The sequence below is a fragment of the Enhydra lutris genome, unplaced genomic scaffold, assembly GCF_002288905.1.
Source record: "Enhydra lutris kenyoni isolate GAN:26980312 unplaced genomic scaffold, ASM228890v2 scaffoldscaffold39, whole genome shotgun sequence".
In the NCBI taxonomy this organism is placed as follows: Eukaryota; Metazoa; Chordata; class Mammalia; order Carnivora; family Mustelidae; genus Enhydra; species Enhydra lutris.
This window is the reverse complement of record NW_019154123.1, coordinates 28307770-28332512: the sequence shown is the minus strand read 5'-3', so window position 1 is coordinate 28332512 and position 24743 is coordinate 28307770. Positions and strand designations below refer to the sequence as shown.

Here is a 24743-nt window from a genome sequence, read left to right as displayed (position 1 = left end):
CGGGCTCTCTGCTCGGCGGGGAGCCTGCTTCCCCCTTTCTCTGTCTCTGCCTGCCTCTCTGCCCACTTGTGATCTGTCAGATAAATAAATAAAATCTTTAAAAAAAAGATCTACTGATCTTTTCTTTTTTTTAAAGATTTTATTTATTTGTCAGAGAGAGAGAGTGTGTGAACACAGGCAGGCAGAGGCAGAGGGAGAAGCAGGCTCCCTGCCGAGCAAGGAGCCTGATGTGGGACTCGATCCCAGGACGCTGGGATCATGATCTGAGCCGAAGGCAGCCACTTAACCAACTGAGCCACCCAGGCATCCCGAAGGCTGTTGTTTTAATCCAAGAAAGACACTGGTGTCCTTACTGAATTAAGTTTGTGGCAGAAAAGTGGAAGATAAGGGAACAAAGCTACGGGAAGAAGTCAGAGGAATCATGAAGCCTCAGATTTTGTTTTGGACATCTAGGTATATAATGGTGCTATTTGTGAAGGTTGTGGAATAGTAGAACAGGTTTGGGAAGAAGATGGTTAGTTCAGTTTCAGATAAGTTGCTGCCTCTGAGACTTCAAGTGGACTGTTCAATAAGCAGATGACTGGGTCTAGAAAGAGTGATATCTGAGGAGTTATAGTGATGGCTCTTAAGCTGTAAATGTGAATAGCATCTTGTAGGAGAGAGTGTACTGTGAGAAAACAGTAGGCTCCAGGACACAAAGCTGAAGGAACACTAACATCTGACACAGTGCAAAGAAGAAAGTATAAAGAAACCAAACATCTCAGAGGAAAACTAGGAGAATGTAATGGTACTTCCAACATCAGGAGTCTGGCAGTAAGTCAGATATTATGCAGGCACCTGAAACCAGAAATCATTAAATATTTATAGATTTTTTAAGAGGGTGGGAGGGGCAGTGGAAGAGGGAGAGAGAGAATCTTAAGCAGACTCCATGACTAGCGTAGAGCCAGATGTCGAGCTGGATCTCACAACCCTGAGATCACACTCAACTGACTGAGTGGCCCAGACGCACCTCGGTGGAAGATATCTTAAAAACCATCTTGACCAATTTCTAAGTTAATAAAATGAGAAGTAAAATGACTTAGGGTTATATGTCCAGGACCGTGCTCATCAATTTTTTTTGGAAAAAAGGTCCACTTTTTTTTTTTTTTTTTTTTTTTAATTTTCAGTCTTCATGGACCAGTACTTGGATAAAATACAATAAAAATCAATTGCTTGAAAAATGAAAAAAAAATAACAAAGATAAACCCAAATACTTTTTAAAATTAAGGTATAATTTGCATACAGTAAAATCTGCCCTTTTTATTGTGTATTGAGTGTTGATAAATGTGTACAATTCTGTAACCACAGTGAGGTTGCAAAATAATTCTCTCATCCTCAGAAAATTCCTCCTGCCCCTTTGTAGTCAGTCCCTCCCCCCATCTATAGCCTAATCTTTTTGTCTATTGTTTTTCTTTTCCAGAATGTCATATAAATGGAATCACAGTATGTAGCCTTTTGAGTCTGGCTTATTTCACTTAGCATACTGCATTTGAGATTCATTCATATCGGTGTGGTATGACTAGTTCCTTCCTTTTTATTGGTGAATAGTATACCATTGAATGGATATGCTACAATTTGTTTATCCATTTATTAAGTGAATGGATAATTGTGCTGTTTTCAGTTTGGGAGATTATAAATAAAGCTGCTAAAAACATTAGCATACGATTGTGTGAATGTAAGTTTTCATTTCCCTTGGATAAATACCTAGAGTGATATAATTGGATTATATGCTAGGTATATAACTTTAAGAAATTGCCAAACTGTTTTCCAGGGTCACAATTACCATTGCCATCAGCAATGTATGAGAGTTCAGTTGCCCATTTGGTATTTTTATTTTTTTTTATTATTGTTTTATTTTTATTGTATTTTTTCTTCATTTGGTATTTTTAATTTTTTGTAGTCATTTTAATAGGTGTGTAATGGTATAGTATTGTAGTTTTAATTTGCATTTCCCTAGTGACTAATGATATTGGGCATTTTTTCATATGATAATTTGCCATCCATAAATCTTTCAAGCCTGAACTTTTAATTATTAGATTCCACAGACATAAAATTACTCTATCGTTATAAAAGTATCTAAATGCTTACACTGGAATTTCTGTTTAATCTTGTCATGGACTAGAGATAGCTGGTCTGAGGATCACACTTTGGGTAGCACAGTCTTAGGTAATGGCCGAACAGGGACTAGATTTCTGGTGTCTACTCCTAGACCTATGCATTTTTCACCATATTACTACTACCCTCAGTATAGTTTCCTTTTGTTGATCCAACAAAAATTAGCTTTGTTGATCTGTCCCCTAACTCAGTCATTTCATTTCTCTTATACTTCCTAAATTTAGTTTTCTCTGTATAAGGTTGTTTTGTTTGTTTGTTTTTTTTTTAATGTTTTTAATTCCTGAATGCTTAAAAACTTCATAAGGATGGGAGACTGATGAGGTTAAGTTTTACCCTACTTCTTGCAACTATCACTCACTCCCGTTTTCTAGGTGGACAGTCTGGCTTACTTTGTTACCATTTCTGGGGGAAAGGTAGAACTAAAAAGCAGTCTCTTTTGTGTCTTTATCATTTCTGTTCTCTATCCTTCTGGAATAATAAGGACTCTATAGAGGGATTCTTTTCTCTCTCTCTTTCTGACTGCTCTACTTTGGTTCCTTGAAAGTAGTGGAGAGACTAATTTTTTCTATTTTCTATCCTTCTGGGATAATAAGGCTCTGTAGAGGGATTCTTCTCTTTTTCTTCTTTTCTTTCTCTCCTCTCTCTCTCTCTGACTTCTCTACTTTGGTTCCTTGAAAGTAGGGGAGAGACTGGTTTTTTTGGCACTTGAAAGTGATATAAAGAATAGGCATAGGGAACTACTATAGTTTGGAAAGTCTCTTGATTTCTTTCTTCCAGCTGTGGTGGAGATGTGGGCTGCATTACAGGTTTTGGGCTATTTCCTTTATCAAGTCATTAATGGAGAGAGTGTGAACTAAGAGGCAGCAGCAATGAAATGGCTACTGGTAAATTGTATACCACAGGCTGGGTTAAATAATGCACTTTAGTGCCATTAGCAGGCTTAAAACAGATGGAAGAAGAAAAAGATAAGGGGTAAATAGGGTTCATGTAGTGAGAAATAGTAAAGTGGAGCTCCTGCCATAGATTATAGATTGAATTTTTGTATGCTTCCCTCCTCCAATTTTATATGTTGAGATCCTAAACCCTCAGTGTGGTGGTATCAGGAGGTGGGTGCCTTTGGGAGATGATTAGGTCATAAGAATGGGACTAGTATCCTTAAAAAACAGACCCAGGGACTTCTCATCCCCCTTCTGTGAGGACACAGTAAGAAGACAACTGTCCTTTTTTTTTTTTTTTTATACTTGAAAAAGAATTTTTTCCTTTTTTTTTTAATATTTTCTTTATTTGAGAGAGAATGAGAGAGAAAGAGAGCATGAGAAGGGGGAGGGTCGGAGGGAGAAGCAGACTCCCTGCTCAGCAGGGAGTCTGATGTGGGACTAGATCCTGGGATTCCAGGCTCATGACCTGAACTGAAGGCAGTCGTTTAACCAACTGAGTCATGCAGGCACCTCAAAATTTTTTATTTTCTTAAGTCATCTTTACATCCAGTGTAGGGCTCAAACACCCAAGCCCGAGATCAAGAGTTGCATGCTCTACTGACTGAGCCAGCAAGGCACCCCAAGACAGCTGTCTTTGAACCAGGAAGCAGGCCTGTACCACATACCAAGTCTGCTGGAGCCTTGATCTTGGACTTCCCAGTCTCCAGAGCTGTGAGAAAGAAGTATTTGTTGTTTAAGCCACCCAGTCAAAGGTATTTTTGTTAGACCAACCTGAACACAGTAAGATGCAGGGTTAGATTAAGCTATCCTGTTGTTGCCTATAATATTGAGACCTCAAAATAAGCGTATTTAAACAAGTGCACAGATAGTTTAAATCTGCAAACTTGTTATTAGTCCCTCCCCCATTAAAAAGATACGTTTTTTATTCTGAGTATAATAAGGTAGAAGTTCAAATTTTCTATAGCTGACCCATCAGAAATAGTTATTACCTCTGAATATATAGATAAAACTTGCAACTTGATTAAACTTGTTGATCACTGTTCCTTTCCCCTATATTATTTAGCTCTCCACACTTTTTCTCTGCCTTTTCAGTTAACCTTCACTTCTTCATACTCCTATTTAGTTCAGTGGGAGTGTAATTGGCATTTTGACTTGGACAGTTTTTTTGTTGTGTAGGACTGTTCTATCCATTTCAGAAGATTTAGCACTTGTATATATTTCCTTTGGCTACTGTAACAAATTACCACAAACTGCATGGATTTACACACATTTATTCTCTCACAGTTCTGGAGGTCATAAGTCTGGAATGAAGGTGTGAGCAGTCTTTGGGGAGGAGGAGGCATTTTTCAAAGTCTTATGGCATCCCTGGCTTCTCTCCACTAAACGCCAGCCATGCTCCCCCAGTCCCCAGTCATGAAACACCAAAAATGGTCTCTCTCATTACTAAATGCTCTACTACTTCCCGACATCAAGAACCACTGGAACCTTTAATTATCTCTCCATTGTCTTATGTTTCTAAAATGATGCACTAAGTGATACAACCGATACATTAAGAATGATTATACAAGCAAGATGACTCAGATAATTTGGCTTTATTTAAGAAAGTGAATGGTGTACTTTGTTATTTGGGCCGCTCTCACATACTACCTTCTGGAGTCTTGCCAGGATTTAGCATGTGCTTCCTTTTAAAAAAATATTCATAGGTAGAGACCCCTCTTTCTTTCTTTTTTTTTTTTTTTTTTAAGATTTTATTTATTTATTTGACACAGAGAGCACAAGTAGGCAGAAAGGCAGGCAGAGAGAGAGGGGGAAGCAGGCTCTCTGCTGATCAGAGAGCCTGATGTGGGGCTTGATCACAGGACACTGAGATCATGACCTGAGTCGAAGGCAGAGGTTTGACCCACTGAGCCACCTAGGCACCCTGCTCTTTCTTTTTGAACACTCTTACAGGTCACTCACCTGGCAAGTGCCAGTGATGCAAGTTATCCTGTCACATTGTCAACAGAGGTATGATGGGGCTGTGTCTGGGATATGCTGCCTACAGCTTAGATTCTAGCATTAAATAGCTAAATAAGGATTATAAATAGGATGGCAATTCTGGGCCTCGAGTATTGACACCATCTACCCCCAAAATATCACAGTTATTATTTCCTTTATTAATAGCTTTATTTTTGTGTCTTAAAGTCACTCCCTGTAGAATCCCTTTTAATAAATTCTATTTTTTTTTAAAGATTTTATTTATTTATTTATTTGAGAGAGAGAGATCACAAGTAGGCAGAGAGGCAGGCAGAGAAAGAAGAAGGGAAGCAGGCTCCCCGCCGAGCAGAGAGCCCGATGCGGGACTCGATCCCAGGACCCTGAGATCATGACCCGAGCCGAAGGCAGCAGCTTAACCCACTGAGCCACCCAGGCGCCCCTAATAAATTCTATTTTAATCTGTAGTTCAATAAACCTGTAGACCTAGGAAATTTTGGAATACTTATTTATACTTTTATTGAATTTTCTACTGCCCCTATAACACCTTCTGATGCTTTTCAGTCATATTGGAATGCTGCTTAGTTACACATTTCTTTAAAGCAGATATCTGTTGATATTGTTTTATTCTTTATAGCATTCTTTTTTTCTGGAGTGATATTTTTTGTTATATTCCTGCTTTACAAAAATAAACCAAAATGAGTGTTTAACATGAGTGAAGGACATGTTCATAGTATCAGATGAGTGAAGGAAAGAAAACTGAGATGTCTTACTCTGGCAATTTGTCTGCCTATTTTCCAAGTTCTTTAATGTGAATTTTCTTAATCTACACAAGTACTTCATGAAGTTGGTAATATCCCCATTTTATAACTGAAGAAACTGAGAGCTAGAGAAATCAGTAATTAGATCAGAGTCACACAACTTGACTAGAAGTCAGACTCAGGTTTATTTGTGTAGTATCTGTGCTTTTAATATCTACACTATACTCCCTAGCTTGGGAACTGAGGAACGTGAAGAATGTTTTTTCTTCCTTACGGTGTGTAGGACTGGCCAGAGGAAAAATTTGATATCTTCATTCCAGCTGTTTGGTGTCTCTATCCTCAGGTACCCAGTATCTTTTTCATGCTCTAAAGTACCTCCCCCGCCCAGTGCAGCACTTCTTGTAGGCCTTCCTTAGCTCTCCTCCAAAAGGCACCTGGGTGCTAAAGCTACTCATATCTCTCTCTTCCTGACCGAACTCCCTTAATCTCTTATTTTTGTCCTCAATTTACGGGGTTTTAGGGAGTAGCTCAACATCTAATGAGGAAATTAATAAAAGGTGGGGCACCTATGTGGCTTAGTTGGTTAGGCGTCTTGACTCCTGATTTTGGCTCAGGTCGTGGTTCAGGATTGTGAGATCAAGCCCTGCCTCTGGCTCTGCACTCAGTGCGGAGTTTGCTTAAGACTCTCTCCCCCTCTCCCTTTGCCCTGCACCTCTAAAAAAATAAAAATAAAAATAAGCATGTTTGTTAACCTAAATAAATCTCTTCAGTGGTTGCATTTTAGGCAACATAATAAAGTGAAAAAAAAAATGTAGGCAGTTAGAAAAGGACTTTTAGGCAGACCATATTGTTGACAGATGAGCTTGGCTGAGGATTGGCTTTACAAGTTCCTGATTTTCATACCTTTTTAAATTTTACTTCAGAGCCCACAAATTCTCTGAAGGGTTCCCAGTCAGTTGTGTTGGAGTTCTGATAGTTGGAAGTTGGTAGAGAGGATGACAACACCTATTTGTATGCAGTGGTCATTTTTAAGTTTAATTTCCTTGTGAACACACTTCAGAAGGAGTGAAAGCAGCCAGCATTGGTTGCCATTATGGCAGAGGGAGTTTCACTCTCCTACCAACATATTTTTTGTGCTTTTTATGGTGCTTTTGTGCAGTGTTGAGCACCTGGAAAGATAGCCAAAAATGATATGAACTCAGTGATGTACTTCTCTGAAAAGATTAGTGGATGCCTTGTGAAGCTGGTTTTAGGGTTCATTATGAGGCAAATGTAACAGTTCATGCATCTCTCTGCTAGAACAAGCAGCCAGAGTGGTCTACCTATAGGAACATTTTAACTTTGAGAATTGCTGTGTAGATAAGTACATTAAAGTGGAGTACAATAGATATTGGACTTTCAGACTAGCATTTAAGAAATATAGTGTAAAGGTATTAGGAAGGCACTAAAACAAAGCCTCAGGTTTTATGACAGATAATATGGAAGCACGTAAGTCCCAAAATTGTTCATCAAATTTGTGCTGGTTTTGGCCCAAGATTACCTAAGGTTGGCTATTGGGATATTTGAACTCCTCCTTCCCCTCAAAAAGTTGCATTTGTCTGTGATTTGAAATTTTTTTTTTTTTTTTTTTTTAAGATTTTATTTATTTATTTGACACAGAGAGATAGAACAGGCAGGGGGAGCAGCCGGCAGGGGGAGCAGCCGACAGAGGGAGAGGTAGAGGGAAAAACAGGCTCCCTGCTGAGCAGAGACCCTGATGCAGGATTCAATCCCAGGACCCTGGAATCATGACCTAAGCTGAAGGCAGATGCTTAACTGACTGAGCCACCCAGGCACCCTTGAATTTTTTTTTTTTTTTTTTTTTTTTTAAGATTTATGTATGAGAGAGAGAGAGTGAGTGTGTGCAGGGGGAGGGGCAGAGGAGAGGGAGAGAGAATCTCAAGCAGGCTCCCCACTGAGTGTGGAGCCTAACGCGACCTGGGACTCAGTTTCATGACCCTGAGATCATGACCTAAGCTTGAATGAAGACTATAGCAATGGACATAGAGCAAAAACGATGGGTCAGAGTGGTTTCAACTACATGGAGACTGTAGGAATTGTTGGTTGACTAATGGGATGTTTGTAGTGGAAGGAGAGAGAAGGGTTGGAAATTTCTTAAATTTGAGTAATATATGAAGCCTTTTTTTTTTTTTTTAAGATTTTTATTTATTTATTTGAGAGAGAGAGAGCATGAGAAGGGAGAAGGTCAGAGGGAGAAGCAGACTCCCCATGGAGCTGGGAGCCCGGTGTGAGACTCCATCCCGGGACTCTGGGATCATGACCTGACCTGAAGGCAGTTGCCTAACCAACTGAGCCACCCAGGCGCCCTATATGAAGTCTTTTTATTTTTTATTTTTTTAAAGATTTTATTTATTTATTTGGCAGACAGAGATCACAAGAAGACAGAGAGGCAGGCAGAGAGAGAGAGAGAGGAGGAAGCAGGCTCCCTGCTAAGCAGAGAGCCTGATGTGGGGCTCGATCCCAGGACCCTGGGTTCATGACCTGAGCCGAAGGCAGAGGCTTTAACCCACTGAGCCACCCAGGCGCCCCAATATGAAGCCTTTTTAAAGGAAAAAGCCTCCCTGGGCCTGTATAACTAAAATGACCATATGTATACCTAGATGTATGGCAAATCCTATGTGAAAGGTAACTCTCTGTCCAATTCCCAGAAAGATTTCTCACTAACATAAATATGCGAATTTCTAGGGACTTATTAGGTCAAATGATCAGATGCTTTTTTGTAATTTTTTTTAAATTGACTTAACATTAAATCCTAATATTATGTATTCATGGTTTTTCCACTTGTGTTTCATGACATAATTTTTTTTCCTTGTGTTTCATGAAATAATTTTTTTCAAAAAAAATTTTTTTTAAGTAAACTCTACCCACAACGTAGGGCTTGAACTCACGACCTGAGGTGAAGAGTCACGTGCTCTACCTACTGAGCCAGCCAAGCACCCCTCATGAAATAATTTTGTTCAGTGTTTTCCACTGGCATCTTAGATATGTCTTTGTCAGCTATCAGACAAAGCAGTATCTGCTCCATCATCTGACAGGTTTTTTTTTGAGCATGTGATTTTCACTTTACATTATTTGAGTTAGAGCACTTTTAAAATTTATATGTGATGCTCTCTCTGGAAATTCAATCTTAAGAACATGGATAGATCTTAAGTACCCATTTGTTGTTTGTGATTTCCACAGCATAACCATATTGCTTTATAAATGAAAGTTAAAGATTAAACATATGCACACAGTATAAAATTCAAAGGATATGAAAGTGTTGTTTTGGCTGAAGCCCAATCTTCCTTTCCATGGTAGATCAACTGGTGAACTGAAGTACTATGAGATAGCTCTAACTCAGTTTATTAGACATTGGTCATATGCAAGCAGACACAGTGCTGCGTGCTGGGGATACCAAGACAAAAGCCAGTCCCTGTGTTCAAGAAGCTTCTGCTTTTTCCTTGGAGCCAGAAAGTAAACCATTTACTACTTGGTAGTATATTCACATATATAATAGAAGAGTATCATAGGGATGGGAGTGAGGAGAATGCTTAGCACACAGATTGACAAAGTAACAGGGTGGTTCTAGAGCATGCATGAACTAGATAAAGGGGAGATGAGGAGGATAAGGACATTCCAAGCATGTAATTCAGTATGACTATACTGAATTGTGTAGGATGGGTAAGAGGAGAGGGAAAACCAGAGAGATGAGCTGAGGCCTGATCACGAAGGACTTCCCAGATCATAAGGATTTTGGAATTTATACTGTATACTGTGGTGTCAGAGAGCCATTAAAAAAGGCTTTTTTTTTTAAAGCTGTTAAAGACTTTTAGGTGGATGTGTGTGTGTGTGTGAGAGAGACTGAGAATCAGACTTGTATTTTGGAGCATAGCTGCAGCAGCAACATCAAAGATAGAATGATGATCAATTAGGAGTCTTTTGTAGTAATCTAAGTAAAAAGTATTGTGGGCTTCATTTAAGGCCTTAGAACTAATAGTAGAGGAACGCCTGGGAGGCTCAGTCATTAGGTGTCTGTCTTTGCCTCAGGTCATGATCCCGGGGTCCTGAGATCGAGCCCCACATCAGGCTCCCTGCTCTGTGGGAAGCCTGCGCCCTATCCCACTCCCCCTACTTGTGTTCCTTCTCTCGCTCTGTGTCTGTCAAATAAATAAAATCTTTAAAACAACAACAACAGCAAAAACTAATAGCAGAGGGACGCCTGGGTGGCTTAGTTGGTTAAGTGTCTGCCTTTGACTCAGGTCATGATCCCAGGATCCTGGGATTGAGCCTTACATTGGGCTCCTTGCTCAGCAGGGAGCCTGTTGCTATCCCTGCTTGTGCACATGCATGCTCTCTCTCTCTCTCTGACAAAAAAATAAAGCCTGGAAAAAAAAAAAGAACTAATAGAAAAGAGAAGACAAATGAAAGATATTAAGAGGAGTATCAGCACTTCCATTTCTGACAGTGGGGGTAAATAAGAGAGATCGTGAATAACCCTCTTGCTGAGAAAAATCCTAAGTGAAATGTGTATTTAAAAATTTTTTTCAAAATACATCATTGGGCTGGTGAGAAAGTAAGGAATACTCTGAGGCTAAAAATGAAATGAAATTGGGAATGCAGATGTTAGCTAGATTTAAAGGAAGTCTTTACTCTGGTGGAATCTAAACAAATTAAATGGCTTTAAGCTTCTTCTTTGATAGCCTCATAGGGCCCAGGAAACAATGTCTGTGGTCTTCCTAAGGAAAAGAGTCTGATAGGAGACCCTTCCCTTTCATGAAACAGACTTTGTTACAAACTTGGCAGTTGGAGAGTGGCAGGAGATAGTCACTGAGAATTTATAACAAGGGTCTTTATAGGATCACACTTTCTATGAGGTCTTACATTACTTAAGTCAAGAATGTATTAAAAATGTATTTAAAATCTTTGTTAGGGCTCCTGGGTGGCTCATTTGGTTAAGCATCTGCCTTTCAGCTCAGGTCCTGATCTCTGGGTCCTGGGATTGCACCCTGCATCAGGCTTCCTGCTTAGCAGGGAGTCTGCTTCTCTCTCTCCCTCTGTCTCTCCCCACTGCTCGTTCTCTCTCTTTCAAATAAATAAATGAAATCTTAAAAAAAAATAAAATGGTCTTTGTTTGGTAGTGCCCACAGGTGCTTGCAGAATTTATCGGTCAAATCCTCACTTCAAAAATCGACAGAATTAAAAATCCAAGGCACATAAGATCACAGGGAAAAAAAATCACGAAATGCACAAAAACCATGGCACATGAACAAGAGCCAACAGAAACAAGAGAGGATGCCCGCCCACAGACAGCAGACAGTTTGTTTTGTCTTAGTAATTCCAATAAATTTGATCAATATGTTTGAAGAAATGAAAAGTATATGAGTATAAAGGAAGGGTCTCTGAAACATGGCTAGGCATATTAGGAAAAAAACAAGAACAGAACTTCTGGTTATAAAAAATGAACTGAAATGAAAAACCCAGTGAAGAAATTAAAAAACAGCAACAACTACAAAAAGAACAGACTGGCGCAGGATAGAGTGAAGGGTTCTAACATTTATCTAATTGGAGTTCCAGAAAAAATGAGTGTGAATGGAGGAGTATGGTAATTGTTAAATAGAAATATCTGAGAATTTTTTGGAATTAATAAAAGATAGCAATTCTTACATGATGGAAGTGCTGTGAAACCCAAGGAGATAGTTAAATCAGCAACGACAAATTAGCATGAAACTGCAGAAGACCAAAGACAGAGAAAATCTTAAAAGCAACTAGAGAGAAACAACAGATTGCTATAAAAATATTTTCTCTGGTACAGCAGCTGATTTCCCAGCAGCAGCAACAGAAGCCAGGGGACACTGGAATGCTGTCTTTACTGTACTGAGAGAAAATAGCTGTCAGCCTGAAAATAGAATGTCCAGTAAAACTGTCTTTCAGGAATGACAACAAAATAAGACATTTTCAGACCACACACACACACACACACACACACACACACACACACCTTTTAGAAGGAAATTATAAGGTACATGATTTAGGTAGAAGGAAAGTCATTTCAGATGGAAAACCTGCGATGCCTTTTAATGATCACAAATGTTCCATCAAACAGATTCTACAGCTTAGATTCCAGTACTGTTGGACATTTATGTTTCCAGCTTTTCAGTGTTAACTGAAACTATACTGGACATGTATATGGACATATTTATGCTTGTATTTGATATGGAATAGATAAAAGAATAAGTCTTTTGGGGTGCTTGGGTTGGTTAGGTATCTGACTCTTGATTTCAGCTCAGGTCATGATCTCATGGGTCATGGTACCAAGCCCTCCTTGGGGTTCTGCATTCAGCATGGAGTTCTGTTTGAAGATCCTCTCCCTCTGCCCCTTGCCCTGCTCCCACACTTGCACATATGCACTTGCTCAAAAAAAATCTTTAAAAAAAAAAAAAGTCTTTTTTTGACTAGGAACCCAAATTACTAGGTCAAAAGAAGGAGTGCTTTTTGATAAATGTTATAAAATTGCTATTGTAAAGGGCTTTACCAATTTACATTGCATCTGATGACTGTATTGGCTTTACAAATGAATAAATGTGTGTAGGGTCAGTTCTGAATGATGAAGATTGACTTTTTTTTTTTTTTTTTTTAAAGAGAAAGCGAGAGTTGGGGTAGGGGAGCAGAGGGAGCTTAAGAGAGATAATCTTTTTTTTTTTTTTAAGATTTTTATTTATTTGACAGATCACAAGCAGGCAGAGAGGCAGGCAGAGAGAGAGAGGAGGAGGCAGGCTCCCTGCTGAGCAGAGAGCCCGACGTGAGGCTCAATCCCAGGACCCCGGGACCATGACCTGAGCTGAAGGCAGAGGCTTTCACCACTGAGCCACCCAGGCGCCCAAGAGAGATAATCTTAAACAGGCACCACGCCCAGCGCTGAGCTGGATGAAGGCCTCATCTCATGACCCTGAGATGATGACCTGAGCCAAAATCCGAGTAGGACACAACTGACTGAGCCACCCAGGTGGCCCTGAAGGTTGACATTTCTTACCAGATTTTGACTTGGTTATAGTTTTGACAGTATGTCCTGTCTCATTTCTCTCCCTTTGTTATTAAAAAAATGCTTTCTTTTTAATGGAAACAAATGCTAACTGAAATGCATTCTTTAAAAAAAAAAATATTTCTAACTTTCTAGAATGTAGTCTTTCATTTTTCCTTACCGTTTTTTCAATTTTTAACAAATATATAGTTGGTTCATTTAAAGACATGCTTTATTTAGTTTGGTTTTATTATGAAGGAGGACCACTGTTTTAATGCTGATAGTTTCTTTTCTAGCTTTGTGTATTTACTAATCAGCTAACATTGTAAAAGTAAACAAACAGGTTTTTAAAAAGAAGTCATTCATCCTAAAAAGGAAAAGGTACTATTAATTTGCTTGAGAATTCTGTATTTTAATGTGAACCTTTAGTAAGAAGTTGTCTTTTTTTTTTCTTTTTTTTTTTTTAACTTTTTCCCTGTCTTTTTGCTGTTTCAGGTGCAAGCGAAAGTGTAGGGAAACATATGCTCGAAGCCTGCAACAATAATCTGGAGATGGCAGTCACTATGTTTTTGGATGGTGGAGGAATTGCTGAAGAGCCCAGTACCAGTTCAGCAAGTGTCTCCACAGTGAGACCACACACAGAGTATGAATTTATTATTCATTATTAGGAGCTACTCCTTGCCTAAATTGAGCAGTTGCATTTTTGTCATTTAGGTTAATTCTCTGGTTTTGAAAAACTTGAAAGTTGGAAGCCTCTGAAAAAGTGTCACGTGTACATTTTTATGCTTACGTACCTTAAATTCTGTAGAGCACTGTCATGTCTGTTATTTAATCTTCAAAAGAACCTTGCAGGATGACATTATTATCTACATTTTACAGATGAGGAAGCAAAAGCATAGCCATTTTCCCAGGCTACACAGTAAGTACGTAGCAGATATGGCAATAAAGCCAATTAAAGCTCAGATTTCCCAATTCTCAATTTTCTTACATTGTCTCAGGAGAGTTTTGAGTTGCCACAAAAATTATTTGAAAATAATTCTGGTCCTTTATACCTTAATTATAGTTACATGTGGTTAATCATTGGAAGCATTTAACATATGGAACCGTACTCTGTAGGGAATGATAGTAAATGGTGAACAAATTTGGGTTTTTTTGCCCTTTACATTTGATAACCAATGAGAATTTGAAATGAACACCTTATGGGTAAAATTCTGAGTCTTTGGAAAATACTAGAGATGAATGCTACCTAAAGGAAAACCATTGACTTTTGAAGTGAAACTAAACAGATCCTTAAATAAGACTTTAAAGCTTACAGCCCTTTATAACTCTGAGTGTTTACAACATGAGATACTAAACAAAAGAAACTCCCTGTTTAAGGGAATAGACTAAAGACATAGATATTATTTTTAAGGTAGAGATAGATTTAAAAAGCCAAATGACATTCAAGACATAGTTGCCTCTTTCATTGATGTAGTTCCAGATTCTAGAGTACTAATTGTTTCCACATGAAGAGTGAACTTTAGAGATCATTATTAATACTTCATAAAGTTTTTTCCTATAAGTGTTGGCTACTATTTCAGATGTTGGTGTTCCATTCCTCCCAGTATAGCTCAAATTTTTCATGGAAATCAATATGAAATGATTTAGCTTACAGAAATAACAGGTATTCATGGCTGATTTGGGGGAATATAACTGTTCTTACTGTATAAAACATGTTTTTTAAATTCTGTTTAAAGATAGTTTTGATATGGGGTGCCTGGCTGGCTCAGTCAGTAGAGCATGCAACTCTTGATCTCAGGGTCGTGAATTCAAGCCCCACGTTGGATGTGGAGCCGACTTTAAAAAAATAATAATAATTTTGATAGGTGAATGTCTTTTCCTTCTGAATTACATTATAACTTGACTTAGATTATTTGTATTGCTAATTGATTAACATTTGATAATGGCTCCTAATTCCTAAACTATAATTTTCACTCTTTACGGTTCTTTTTTCTGATTCATTCTTTCATTTTGTTGGGTAGCTAGCAATCTTGGAACGGATACCCTCAAACATACAGTAATCAATTTTTTCTGTATAGGGACTACTACTTAATCCATATGCTAATTGATGTATTTCATCAGATTAAGGTTTGTTTTTTGAGTAAATTGTTACAGATATAGGTAATTACATATATTCTATGAAATCAGGTATAGCATGGAAAGATTTATTTAGGTAAAAGATGTCTTTTAAATTCTTAGTTTTATTAAGAAAATGGACTAATTCTCTTTGATGAAAGAGGATTAATAGAGCTTCCTCTTATAGATCCATTGTTTCTTCTTTCAGATTATTGAAATTTTGTGTGTGAGCAGTGACAGATGTACTTAATTTTAAACTACCTTTTATCCTTCATCTTTGCCTAATTGTAGATTTCTTAGTCGATCTAGTTGTTCTTTGATTATAGGATTTTTTTTGACAAATGAGTATTCATACTTTATTTCGTAAAGTATGTTTTGGAGTTCCACCTATCATATCAAAAATAGGGCCTTAAGCTCAGTTATTATTATTAGAGACACCTGAATGGAAAACATTAGGTCTGACTTAAATCAACGTTGTGAGCAGGACAGTAATAAATTTGGAACATACTCTTCCTTGCTATGAACATTAATCAGCAGAGATTAATACTTGAGTTAAAACTATAAAATAAACTGATATTTAAAGAAACATACACCATTTTTACAATATTTCTAAATGAGTATTTTCTGCTGGAGGAAATGGATTATTAATAGATCCTCTGGAGGTAAATTTTGAAGAGTTTATAGACTTTTAAAAGATGAGTAATGACTTTTTCTGTTCTGTATATATTGGAGTTTATTTAATAAATAATCCAAGGTAATACCTATGTTAACTGTCTTCAAAACTAGCATAAAATTTACTGCTTGTTTAATATAAACTTATTTTAGTATATGTGATTTAATGCTCTATTGCTTGATGTAGTAGCAATATAGTACTATTATTACGCCTGTATTTTTTCATTTTTTGTCTGATTTTTTTTTTTTAAGCTACCCCCCTTTCTTTTCCTGTAAAGAATCTAGGGTAGGGAACTTAAGAGGAAAGGGGAAATATTTTTTCTTTTTCTGTTTGTTCTCTTTATAAATCATTTGAGCCATCTATGCCAGATACTTTCACTCCAATTGACCTCTGTATGGAAACCATCTAACTATTATTTAACACCATAGTTCCTAAGAGTCACTAAATTTGGTGTTCATATAACTTGTTAATTTGGATGCATTCACAGTAGTTATGGAGAGAACATGTAGCAAAGAAGTTTTCCTTTTGATATTTTCCTACTTCTTTTAATAGAGAAGAAGTTCGTGCCCCAATTCCTCAAAAACAGGAAATATTGGTGGAACCAGAACCTTTGTTTGGTGGTAAGTTCATCTTTTTTCCTTAGTTTTCTTGGACTCTGTTGTTATCTTTAAGGTTTTAATGAAGTTATCATAAGATGTGAAGGCTTGCTCAGAGATTATTAACTTTAAGTGTAGAGTCAGTTCTTATCTTTTAAGTCTGTACTCCCTTCAGGAAAATTGCATAGTTGCTTCTTTCTGAGGAGAGAACCAGACTAAAATATGTGTTGTAGAAGGCCAAAAGAAGGAACATTAGCAAAGAGAAATAACTGCTTTATAATGGAAACAAACCTATCATTAGATAAAAGACTCCGATTACTTCTTATTTTGAGGGGCACTTACTTGACTGCCACATCCTTACTGTCTTGATACGCCTTGTCTTTTCTCTTTCTAAATTTACAGAAGCGCCATTTCTGTTTTGAACAAAGGAGAAAGTAATACCTAATCCATGCAAAAAGTTATGGTATCAGTCTGGGTGCATAGAGAGACAGTAGAAAATGTAACATTTAATTACATTAAAAGAAAATTTATAGTTTTAGTTTAATAAGCACTTGTTTACCTTTAGTAATTGGTATGTTAAAAAAATAGAAAATAAAGTTATAACCTGGGTGGGCAAAGCCATAGAAATGTATATGGTACATACTGAGACCAGTAATGCAGAGAAATAAAAAGTTCTGTAGGTAAACTTGAATAAAGGAGAAGAAATAAATCATAAAAAAAGGATGAAGAAAATAATATAAATTCTATGTTTTAATTTGAAAAGACACCGTAATTTAGAGGTTTTTTTTTTTAAAGATCAGTCTTTGACTTGGCAGTTTGGAGTTTAGTGAGAAATAACAGAATACGTTGTCTAGATTCAGAAATAAAGATGGGAGGAAGAAAACTGTAAGAACTGAAGATTGAAGTATAATATGGGCTTTCTGGACTTTGATTCAGCCAGTCATTGTGCTGTTAATATACCAGAAGTAATGAAGCATTGTTCATCATTTTTTTTTCATACAAATGTTATGAATGGATTTTGGAATTGAGGGGTGATGCCCTTGGAAGCTTTATCTTTTCTTTATTGCAAGGAATAAGGCAGGATTTCTGAGTGGGGTAGATTATGGGAAATAAATTCTCTGCTATTTAACTGTTGTAAAGAGGCAAAAGAGTTCTCATTTGAAACCCTTTTCCTCCTTTTACCTCTGGTGTAATAAACATTGAAGAGGGGGATGGGAATGAATTTAGAGTTAGGAAGTCAGTCCTGACTTCTATTATTAGATCTTACTATAACCTGATAAAGGTCTTTGGAGAACTGTTTTCTTCTTAGGACAGAATTGATTTAAAGTATGATTCTAAAAGTGTGGTCTGGGAGTCTAAGCTGAAAACTATTTTTATAATAATTTTTATAAAACGTTATTTGCCTTTTTTACATCTTTGGCATTTGGACTGATGGTTCAGAGGCAATGATGGATCAAACTGCTGCATCTTAATTGAGTCAGGGCAGTGGCACCAAACTGCCATATTTAATTCTTCACTGCCATACACTCACAATTTTTAAAAAAATAAACCTATTTTACTTAATGTTCTTGGTGAAACAGTAAAAAATTAATTTCATTAAGTCTTGACTCCTGAGTACACATTTTTAAACTATTCTGTTTTACAAAATAGGGTGTGTACATAAAGCACTTCTGCATACTGACGTGATGTGGTTACTTTAAGGAAAAGCACGTGTACAGTTGTTTGAGTTGTGAGCTAAACTAGCTGCTTTTTTTGTGGAACATTATTTTTACTTGAAAGATTCCTGACAAACTATGCTTTAGCCTTCAGGCATTTGGCAGACATTTTCTTGAATCTGAAGAAAAATCTGTTGCAGCTTTAAGACAAACAACTGATGATGTTTGTTACCAGTTATTAAAAAAAGAGCTTTCAGGGAAGAATTAGGATTTTAGAGTTTATATCCACAATTAGGAACTTTGATAGCTTCCCATTACTTAAAGGCTTTCTGATGAGATTAGTGGTAGCAATAACAGATGTTGATTTTTTTTGTTATTATTGTATAATGAAGTTGGTGTTTGGAATGTTTGAATAACTCAGTGAACAAATATTTTCTCTTTCTTTCTTTCTTTCTTTTTTTGGTGGGGGGTGGGGGAAGGACAGACAGAAAGAGAGAGAGAGAGAGAATCTTAAGCAGGCTCCATGCCCAGAGCAGAGCCCAGTGGGGACTGAACTCACAATCCTGAGGTTGTGACCTGAGCCGAAAGAAATCAAGAGTTGGATGCTTAACTGACAGATCTACCCAGGGGCCCCTGAACTCATATTTTCAAATGACCAGTGTGCCAGATTACAAATTGTGCATAGCTAAAAAAACAGACAATAAGATAAATTGAAGAGATAGATTAGTTATCTATTGCTGTGTAGCAGATTTTTCTAAAATTTAGCTTCCTGAAATAACAAACATTTGTTATCTCACAGTTTCTGTGGTTCAGGAATCCAGGTGCGGCTTAACTGGGTATCTTTGGTTAGGGTCTCTCACAAGGATATAATCAAGGTGTCAGCCGGAGCTATAATCATCTCAAAGCTTGCGTAGAGGAGGATTTCCTAAGCTTACTGTGGCTGTTGGTTGGCTGGAGACATCAGTTCCTTACCATAGAGGAAATGAGAGAGCAAGAGAAGACAGTACATTTTAGAAGCCACCATCTTTCTTAGAAGTGACAACACATCACATCACTTCTGCCACATTCCATTTGATCCTGCCCATATTCAAGATATTCACACTCAGGTTATGAATATTGGGAAATTGGGATAATTGAAGGCCATCCTAGAGACTACCTACTGCATAGACCAATGGGTTTTAGTGGAGCAGATAATGAAAAGTTCATTGGTAAGATTTTAGATTCCATGCTGCAGTTAACTTTTAAGAAACTACTACTGGTTGAGTTTTGGTGCAGTATCAAAGGAGAATATTCACAATGATCTCAAAATACTATTAAAATACTTCTCCCCTTTACAACTATTTATCTGTGTCAGGTTGACTTTTAATTTCCTTCATTTACTTGAGCTGTAGGAATAACAACAAATTGAATGCAGGAGCGGATCTGAAAATCCAGATGTCTTCTCCTAAGCCAGTTATTAACAGAGTGTTATGAAAATGTGATGCAGTGCCACTCTTCTGACTAAATTTTTATTCTCCACTTGTCCCACTTGCCTATTCTATGGATCTTCTTTTGAATCTTTATTAGCATTTTGTAGCTTAGCCTCATTGACCTCAGCAACCAGCATTCTTACTACGTGGGCAATAGAGTGAGAATACAAAGGACTAATGTTTGCTATATAGAAGATGGCTTGGAAGAGTCAGGAAACACATACTGAACAGGCAGATGGGAGTATAGGCATTCCTTGTTTTATTGTGCTTCGCAAATATTGTGCTTTTTACAGATAAATGGTTTGTGGCTACCCTGTGTTGAACAAGTCTGTCAGCGCCATTTTACCAACAGCATTTGCTCACTTCATGTCTCTTTGTTACATATGGGTAATTCTTGAAATATTTCAAATGTTTTCATTATTACTGTATTTGTTACGATGATCTGTAATCCATGATCTTTGATTGTACTATTATAATTGTTTTGGGGCACCATAAACCACACCCATATAAGGTGGTAGACTTACTTGATATGAGTGATTCACCAGCCAGCCATTCCCTATCTCTCTTTGGGACTCTCTCTGTTCCCTGAAACACAGCAATATTGAAATTAGGCTGGTCAATAACCCTATAACGTCCTTTAAGTATCCAAGTGAAAGGAAGAGTTGCATGTCTCTCACTTTAAATCAAAAGCTAGAAATGATTAAGCTTAGTTATGAAGACATATTGAAAGCTGAGATAGGCCAAAAGCTAAGCTTTTTGTGCCAGTTAGCCAAGTTGTGAATGCAAAGGAAGAATTTCTGAAAGAAATGAGAAGTGCTACTCTTTTGAACACACACATGATGAGAAAGTGAAACAACCTGTTGCTTGCTGATAAGGAGAAAGTTTTAGTGTCAGGATGGAAGATCACACCAGCCACAACATTCCCTTAAGCCAAAGTCTAATCCAGAGCAATTCTTCAATTCTTCAATTCTTGGAAGGCTGAGAGAGGTGAGGAAGCTGTAGAAGAAAAATTTGAAGTTAGCAGAGGTTGGTTCATGAGGTTTAAGGGAAGATGCCGTCTCCATGACATAGAAGCGCAGAGTGAAGCAGCAAGTGCTGATATTGAAGCTGCAGCAAGTTCTCCAGAAGATCTAGCTCAGATAATCCATGACGGTGGCTACACTAAGCAACAGATTTTTCAGTGTAGACAAAATAGCCTTCTGTTGGAAGAAGATGCTGGCTAGGACTTCCATAGCTAGAGAGGAGAAGTCGATGCTTCAAATCTTCCAAGGACAGGCTGGCTCTCTTTTTAGGGGCTAATGCAACTGATGACTTGAAGTTCAAGCTGGCCCTCATTTACCATTCTGAAAATCCTAGAGCCCTTAAGCTTTATGCTAAATCTTCCCTGCCTGAGCCCTGCAATGGAGCAACAAAACCTGGATGACAACACATCTGTGTACAGCATGTTTTACTGAGTATTTTAAACCCACTGTTGAAACCTTCTGCTTAGAAAAAAAGATTCTTTTCAAAATATGACTGTTCAGTGACAACACCCCTGGTCATCTGAGAGCTCTGATGGTAATTGTCCAATAAGATTAATGTTGTTTTCATGTTTGCTAACACAACATCCAATTCTGCAGCCCATAGATTAAGGAGAAATTTTTATTTTCAAGTCTTATTATTAAAGAAATACATCTTATAAAGCAGTAACTGCCATATATAGTGACTCTTTTGTTGGATCTGGGCAGTGTAAATTGAAAACCTCATAGAAAGGATTCACCATTCTAGATGCCATTAGGAACAATTCACGATTCATGGGAAGGGGTCAAAATAACATCATTAGCAGGAGTTTGGAAGAAGTTGATTCCAGCCCTCATGTATGACTTTGAGGGTTCAAGACTTCATTGGAGGAAGTGAGTACAGATATGGATAGAAATAACAAGAGAACTAGAATTAGATGTAGAGCCTGAAGATGTCACCGAATTGCTGCAATCTCTAGATAAAATTTTAGTGAAGGAGTTGCATCCAATGGATGAGCAAAGAAAATAGTTTCTTGAGATGGAATCTACTGGTGAAGGTGCTGTGAAGATTGTTGAAATGACAACAAAGGATTTACAATATTACATGAACTTAGTTGATAAAGCACCAGCAAGGTTTGAGAGGATTGACTCCAATTAAAAAGTACATATGTATATATATATTTATTTATTAAATAATCTCTGCACCCAGTGTGAGGCTCACGACCCCAAGATCAAGAGTCACATGCTTCACCGACTGAGCAAGCCCAGGTGCTGCTTGGTTGGCTCCAATTTTGAAAGTTCTACTGTGGGTAAAATGCTATCAAATGACATCATATACTGCAGAGAAATCGTTTGTGAAAAGAAGAGTCCGTTAGTGCAGCAAACTTCATTATCTTAGGAAGTTGCCACAGCCACTGCGGCATCAGCAACTACCACCATGATCAGTCTAGCAGCCATCAACATAGAGGCAAGGCCCTGCACCAGCAAAAAGATTGCAACTTGCTGAAAGCTCTAATGATGTTTAGCATTTTTTAGCAATATTGCACATATGATGGACTACAGTATACAGTTGTTCCTTGAACAACTCAGGGGTTAAGGGAGCTGAGCCCCAGATAGTTGAAGTCTTCATATAACTTTTGACTCCCCCCTCACCTCCCTTTGCCCACTCCAAAACTTAACTAATAGTCTGCAGTTGACTGGAAGTCTTAACCAATAATGTAAACAGTTGATGAACACATATTTTCTGTATTATATGTATTTTCTATATTATATGTATTATATTATATGTATTTTCTATATTATATGAACACATATTTCTATATTATATATATCAACTTAACAATAAAGTAAGTTGGAAAAAGTTATTAAAACATCATAAGGAAAACACATTTATAGTACTATATTGTATTTATCGAAAATACCCACATATCAATAGACCTGTGCAGTTCAAGTCTATATTATTCAGTGGTTAACTTTAGTGTAAACGTAACTTTTATATGCACTGGGAAACTCAGAAATTCATTTGACTCGTCTTAATGCGATATTTGCTTTGTTGGGGTAGCCTGGAACCAAACCTACATTATCTCTGAGGTATGCCTATAATAATGGTCCTAGGACTAGAGGCGTTGTGTATGGCCTGAGGATAGGTTCTTGGATAGACTTAGCATAAACTAGGAGGAAACAAATGGGAGGAGGTTATGAGCCCAAGAAATAAAAGGGGTTGAGTCCAAGGTTCGCAAAAGAGGAAGTAGGAGACTTACCCAGGAGATTAGATGCCTGATATAGAAGGGCTAAAGTGGGAAAAAGGTGGGTAGGTGTGAAATATTGAGTGGTCTGACTTTGGCAGTTTCAAAATAGAAGAAAATTATCTTGTATGTACTACCTCCACAATAATCATATGCTCTGTTTAGGCACCCATTCTATAACCTTATCCTCAGGTATCCTTACTTTCCTAATTGTTATGGTTAAAAAGTATGTGCTAAAGAGTTTTAAGAAGGTATTCTTTGAGAGGCCATGTTATTCCTGCTAGAAACATACACATTTGGGGCGCCTGGGTGGCTCAGTGGGTTAAAGCCTCTGCCTTCGGCTCGGGTCATGATCCCAGGGTCCTGGGATCGAGCCCCACATCGGGCTCTCTGCTCTGCGGGGAGCCTGCTTCCTCCTCTCTCTCTGCCTGCCTCTCTGCCTACTTGTGATCTCTGTCTGTCAAATAAATAAATGAAATCTTAAAAAAAAAAAACCATGCACATTTGAAGTAGGAACTCTTGATTAAAATTTAGAAGATTGGAAAGAATAACATTCCTTGCTGCTGCCTTATAAAGGAAAGGAGGGAAAGAGGGAGGAGAAAGTAATGCAATATTTAAATTTAAAAATTTTCAGTTTAATAATTTCAACATAAATAAAATTCAATACAGAACTAAAACATGGAAGTTTCTTTTTCCTTTTTTTTTTAGATTTAATTTAATTAATTAATTTTTTTTTTTTAAGATTTTATTTATTTTATTTGACAGGTAGAGAGAGAGAGGAGGAAGCAGGCTCCTTCCTGAGCAGAGAGCCCGATGCGGGGCTTGATCCCAGGACCCTGGGATCATGACCTGAGCTGAAGGCAGAGGCTTTAACCCACTGAGCCACCCAGGTGCCCCTAGATTTTATTTTTTAAAAAAGATTTATTTATTCATTTATTTGACACACAGAGAGAGAGAAATCACAAGTAGGCAGAGAGACAGGCAGAGAGGGAGAAGCAGGCTCCCCGCTGAGCAGAGAGCCCAACATGGGGCTCAATCCAAGGACCCTCAGATCATGGCCTCAGCCAAAAGCAGAAGCTTAACCCACTGAGCCACCCAGGCATGCCAGATTTTATTTATTTATTTGACAGAGAGAGAGAGACAGCAAGAGAGGGAACAGAAGCAGGAGGAGCAGGAGAGGGAGAAGCAGGCGGAGTGGGAAAGGGAGAAGTAGGCTCAATGCGGGCCTTAGTCCCAGGACCATGGAATCACGACCTCAGCCCAAGGCAGACGCTTATTGCCTGAGTTACCCAGACACCCCTTTCCTTTTTTAAATCAGATCTCTTTTCCTTGAGATAATTTTGTGGTTCTTTAATATAAATTCACAAATGTGTGGGGCCCTGGGATCAAGCCCTGCTTTGGGCTCCTTGCTTAGCAGGGAGCCTGCTTCTGTCTGTCTCTGCCTGACACTCCCCCTGCTTGTGCTCTCCCTCTCTGTCAAATAAATACAATCTTTAAAAAAATACAGAAGTGTACATAAAGTATATATAGGTAATATTTCAAAAATGACATTTTTTAGGGGTATCTGGGTGGCTCAGTCAATTAAGCATGATCCCAGGGTTCTAGGTTCTGGGATCAAGCCTCACTCACATCAGGCTCCCTGCTCAGCTGGGAGCCTACTTCTCCCTCTCCCTCTGCCCCTCCCCCTGCTCACGCTTGCGCGCACACGTGCGCTCTCTCTCTCAAGTAAGTAAAATATTTTTTTAAAAATGAGGTTTTTTGCAAATATCCTCTCCCATTCCGAGGGTTGCCTCTTTGTTTTGCTGACTGTTTCCTTTGCTGTGCAGAAGCTTTTGATTTTCATGAAGTCCCAAAAGTTTATTTTCGCTTTTGTTTCCTTTGCCTTTGGAGACATGTCTTGAAAGAATTTGCTGTGGCTGATATCGAAGAGGTTACTGCCTATGTTCTCCTCTAGGATTCTGATGGATTCTTGTCTCATGTCGAGGTCTTTTATCCATTTTGAGTTTATTTTTGTGTATGGTGTAAGAGAATGGTCGAGTTTCATTCTTCTATATATAGCTGTCCAGTTTTCCCAGCACCATTTATTGAAGAGACTGTCTTTTTTCCA

At 37.9% G+C, this 24743-nt stretch overlaps 1 protein-coding gene across 1 annotated transcript in view; it reads left to right on the top strand.

The window, feature by feature from the left end:
* The window catches only part of LOC111155024 (UBX domain protein 7), a 56463-nt gene that overhangs the window by 4736 nt on the left and 26984 nt on the right, over nt 1-24743 (top strand). Inside the window, exons 2-3 of the mRNA XM_022515037.1 lie at nt 13380-13527; nt 16225-16292. Coding sequence (XP_022370745.1) covers nt 13380-13527; nt 16225-16292 — 216 coding nt within the window. The remainder of the gene's footprint in view (nt 1-13379; nt 13528-16224; nt 16293-24743) is intronic.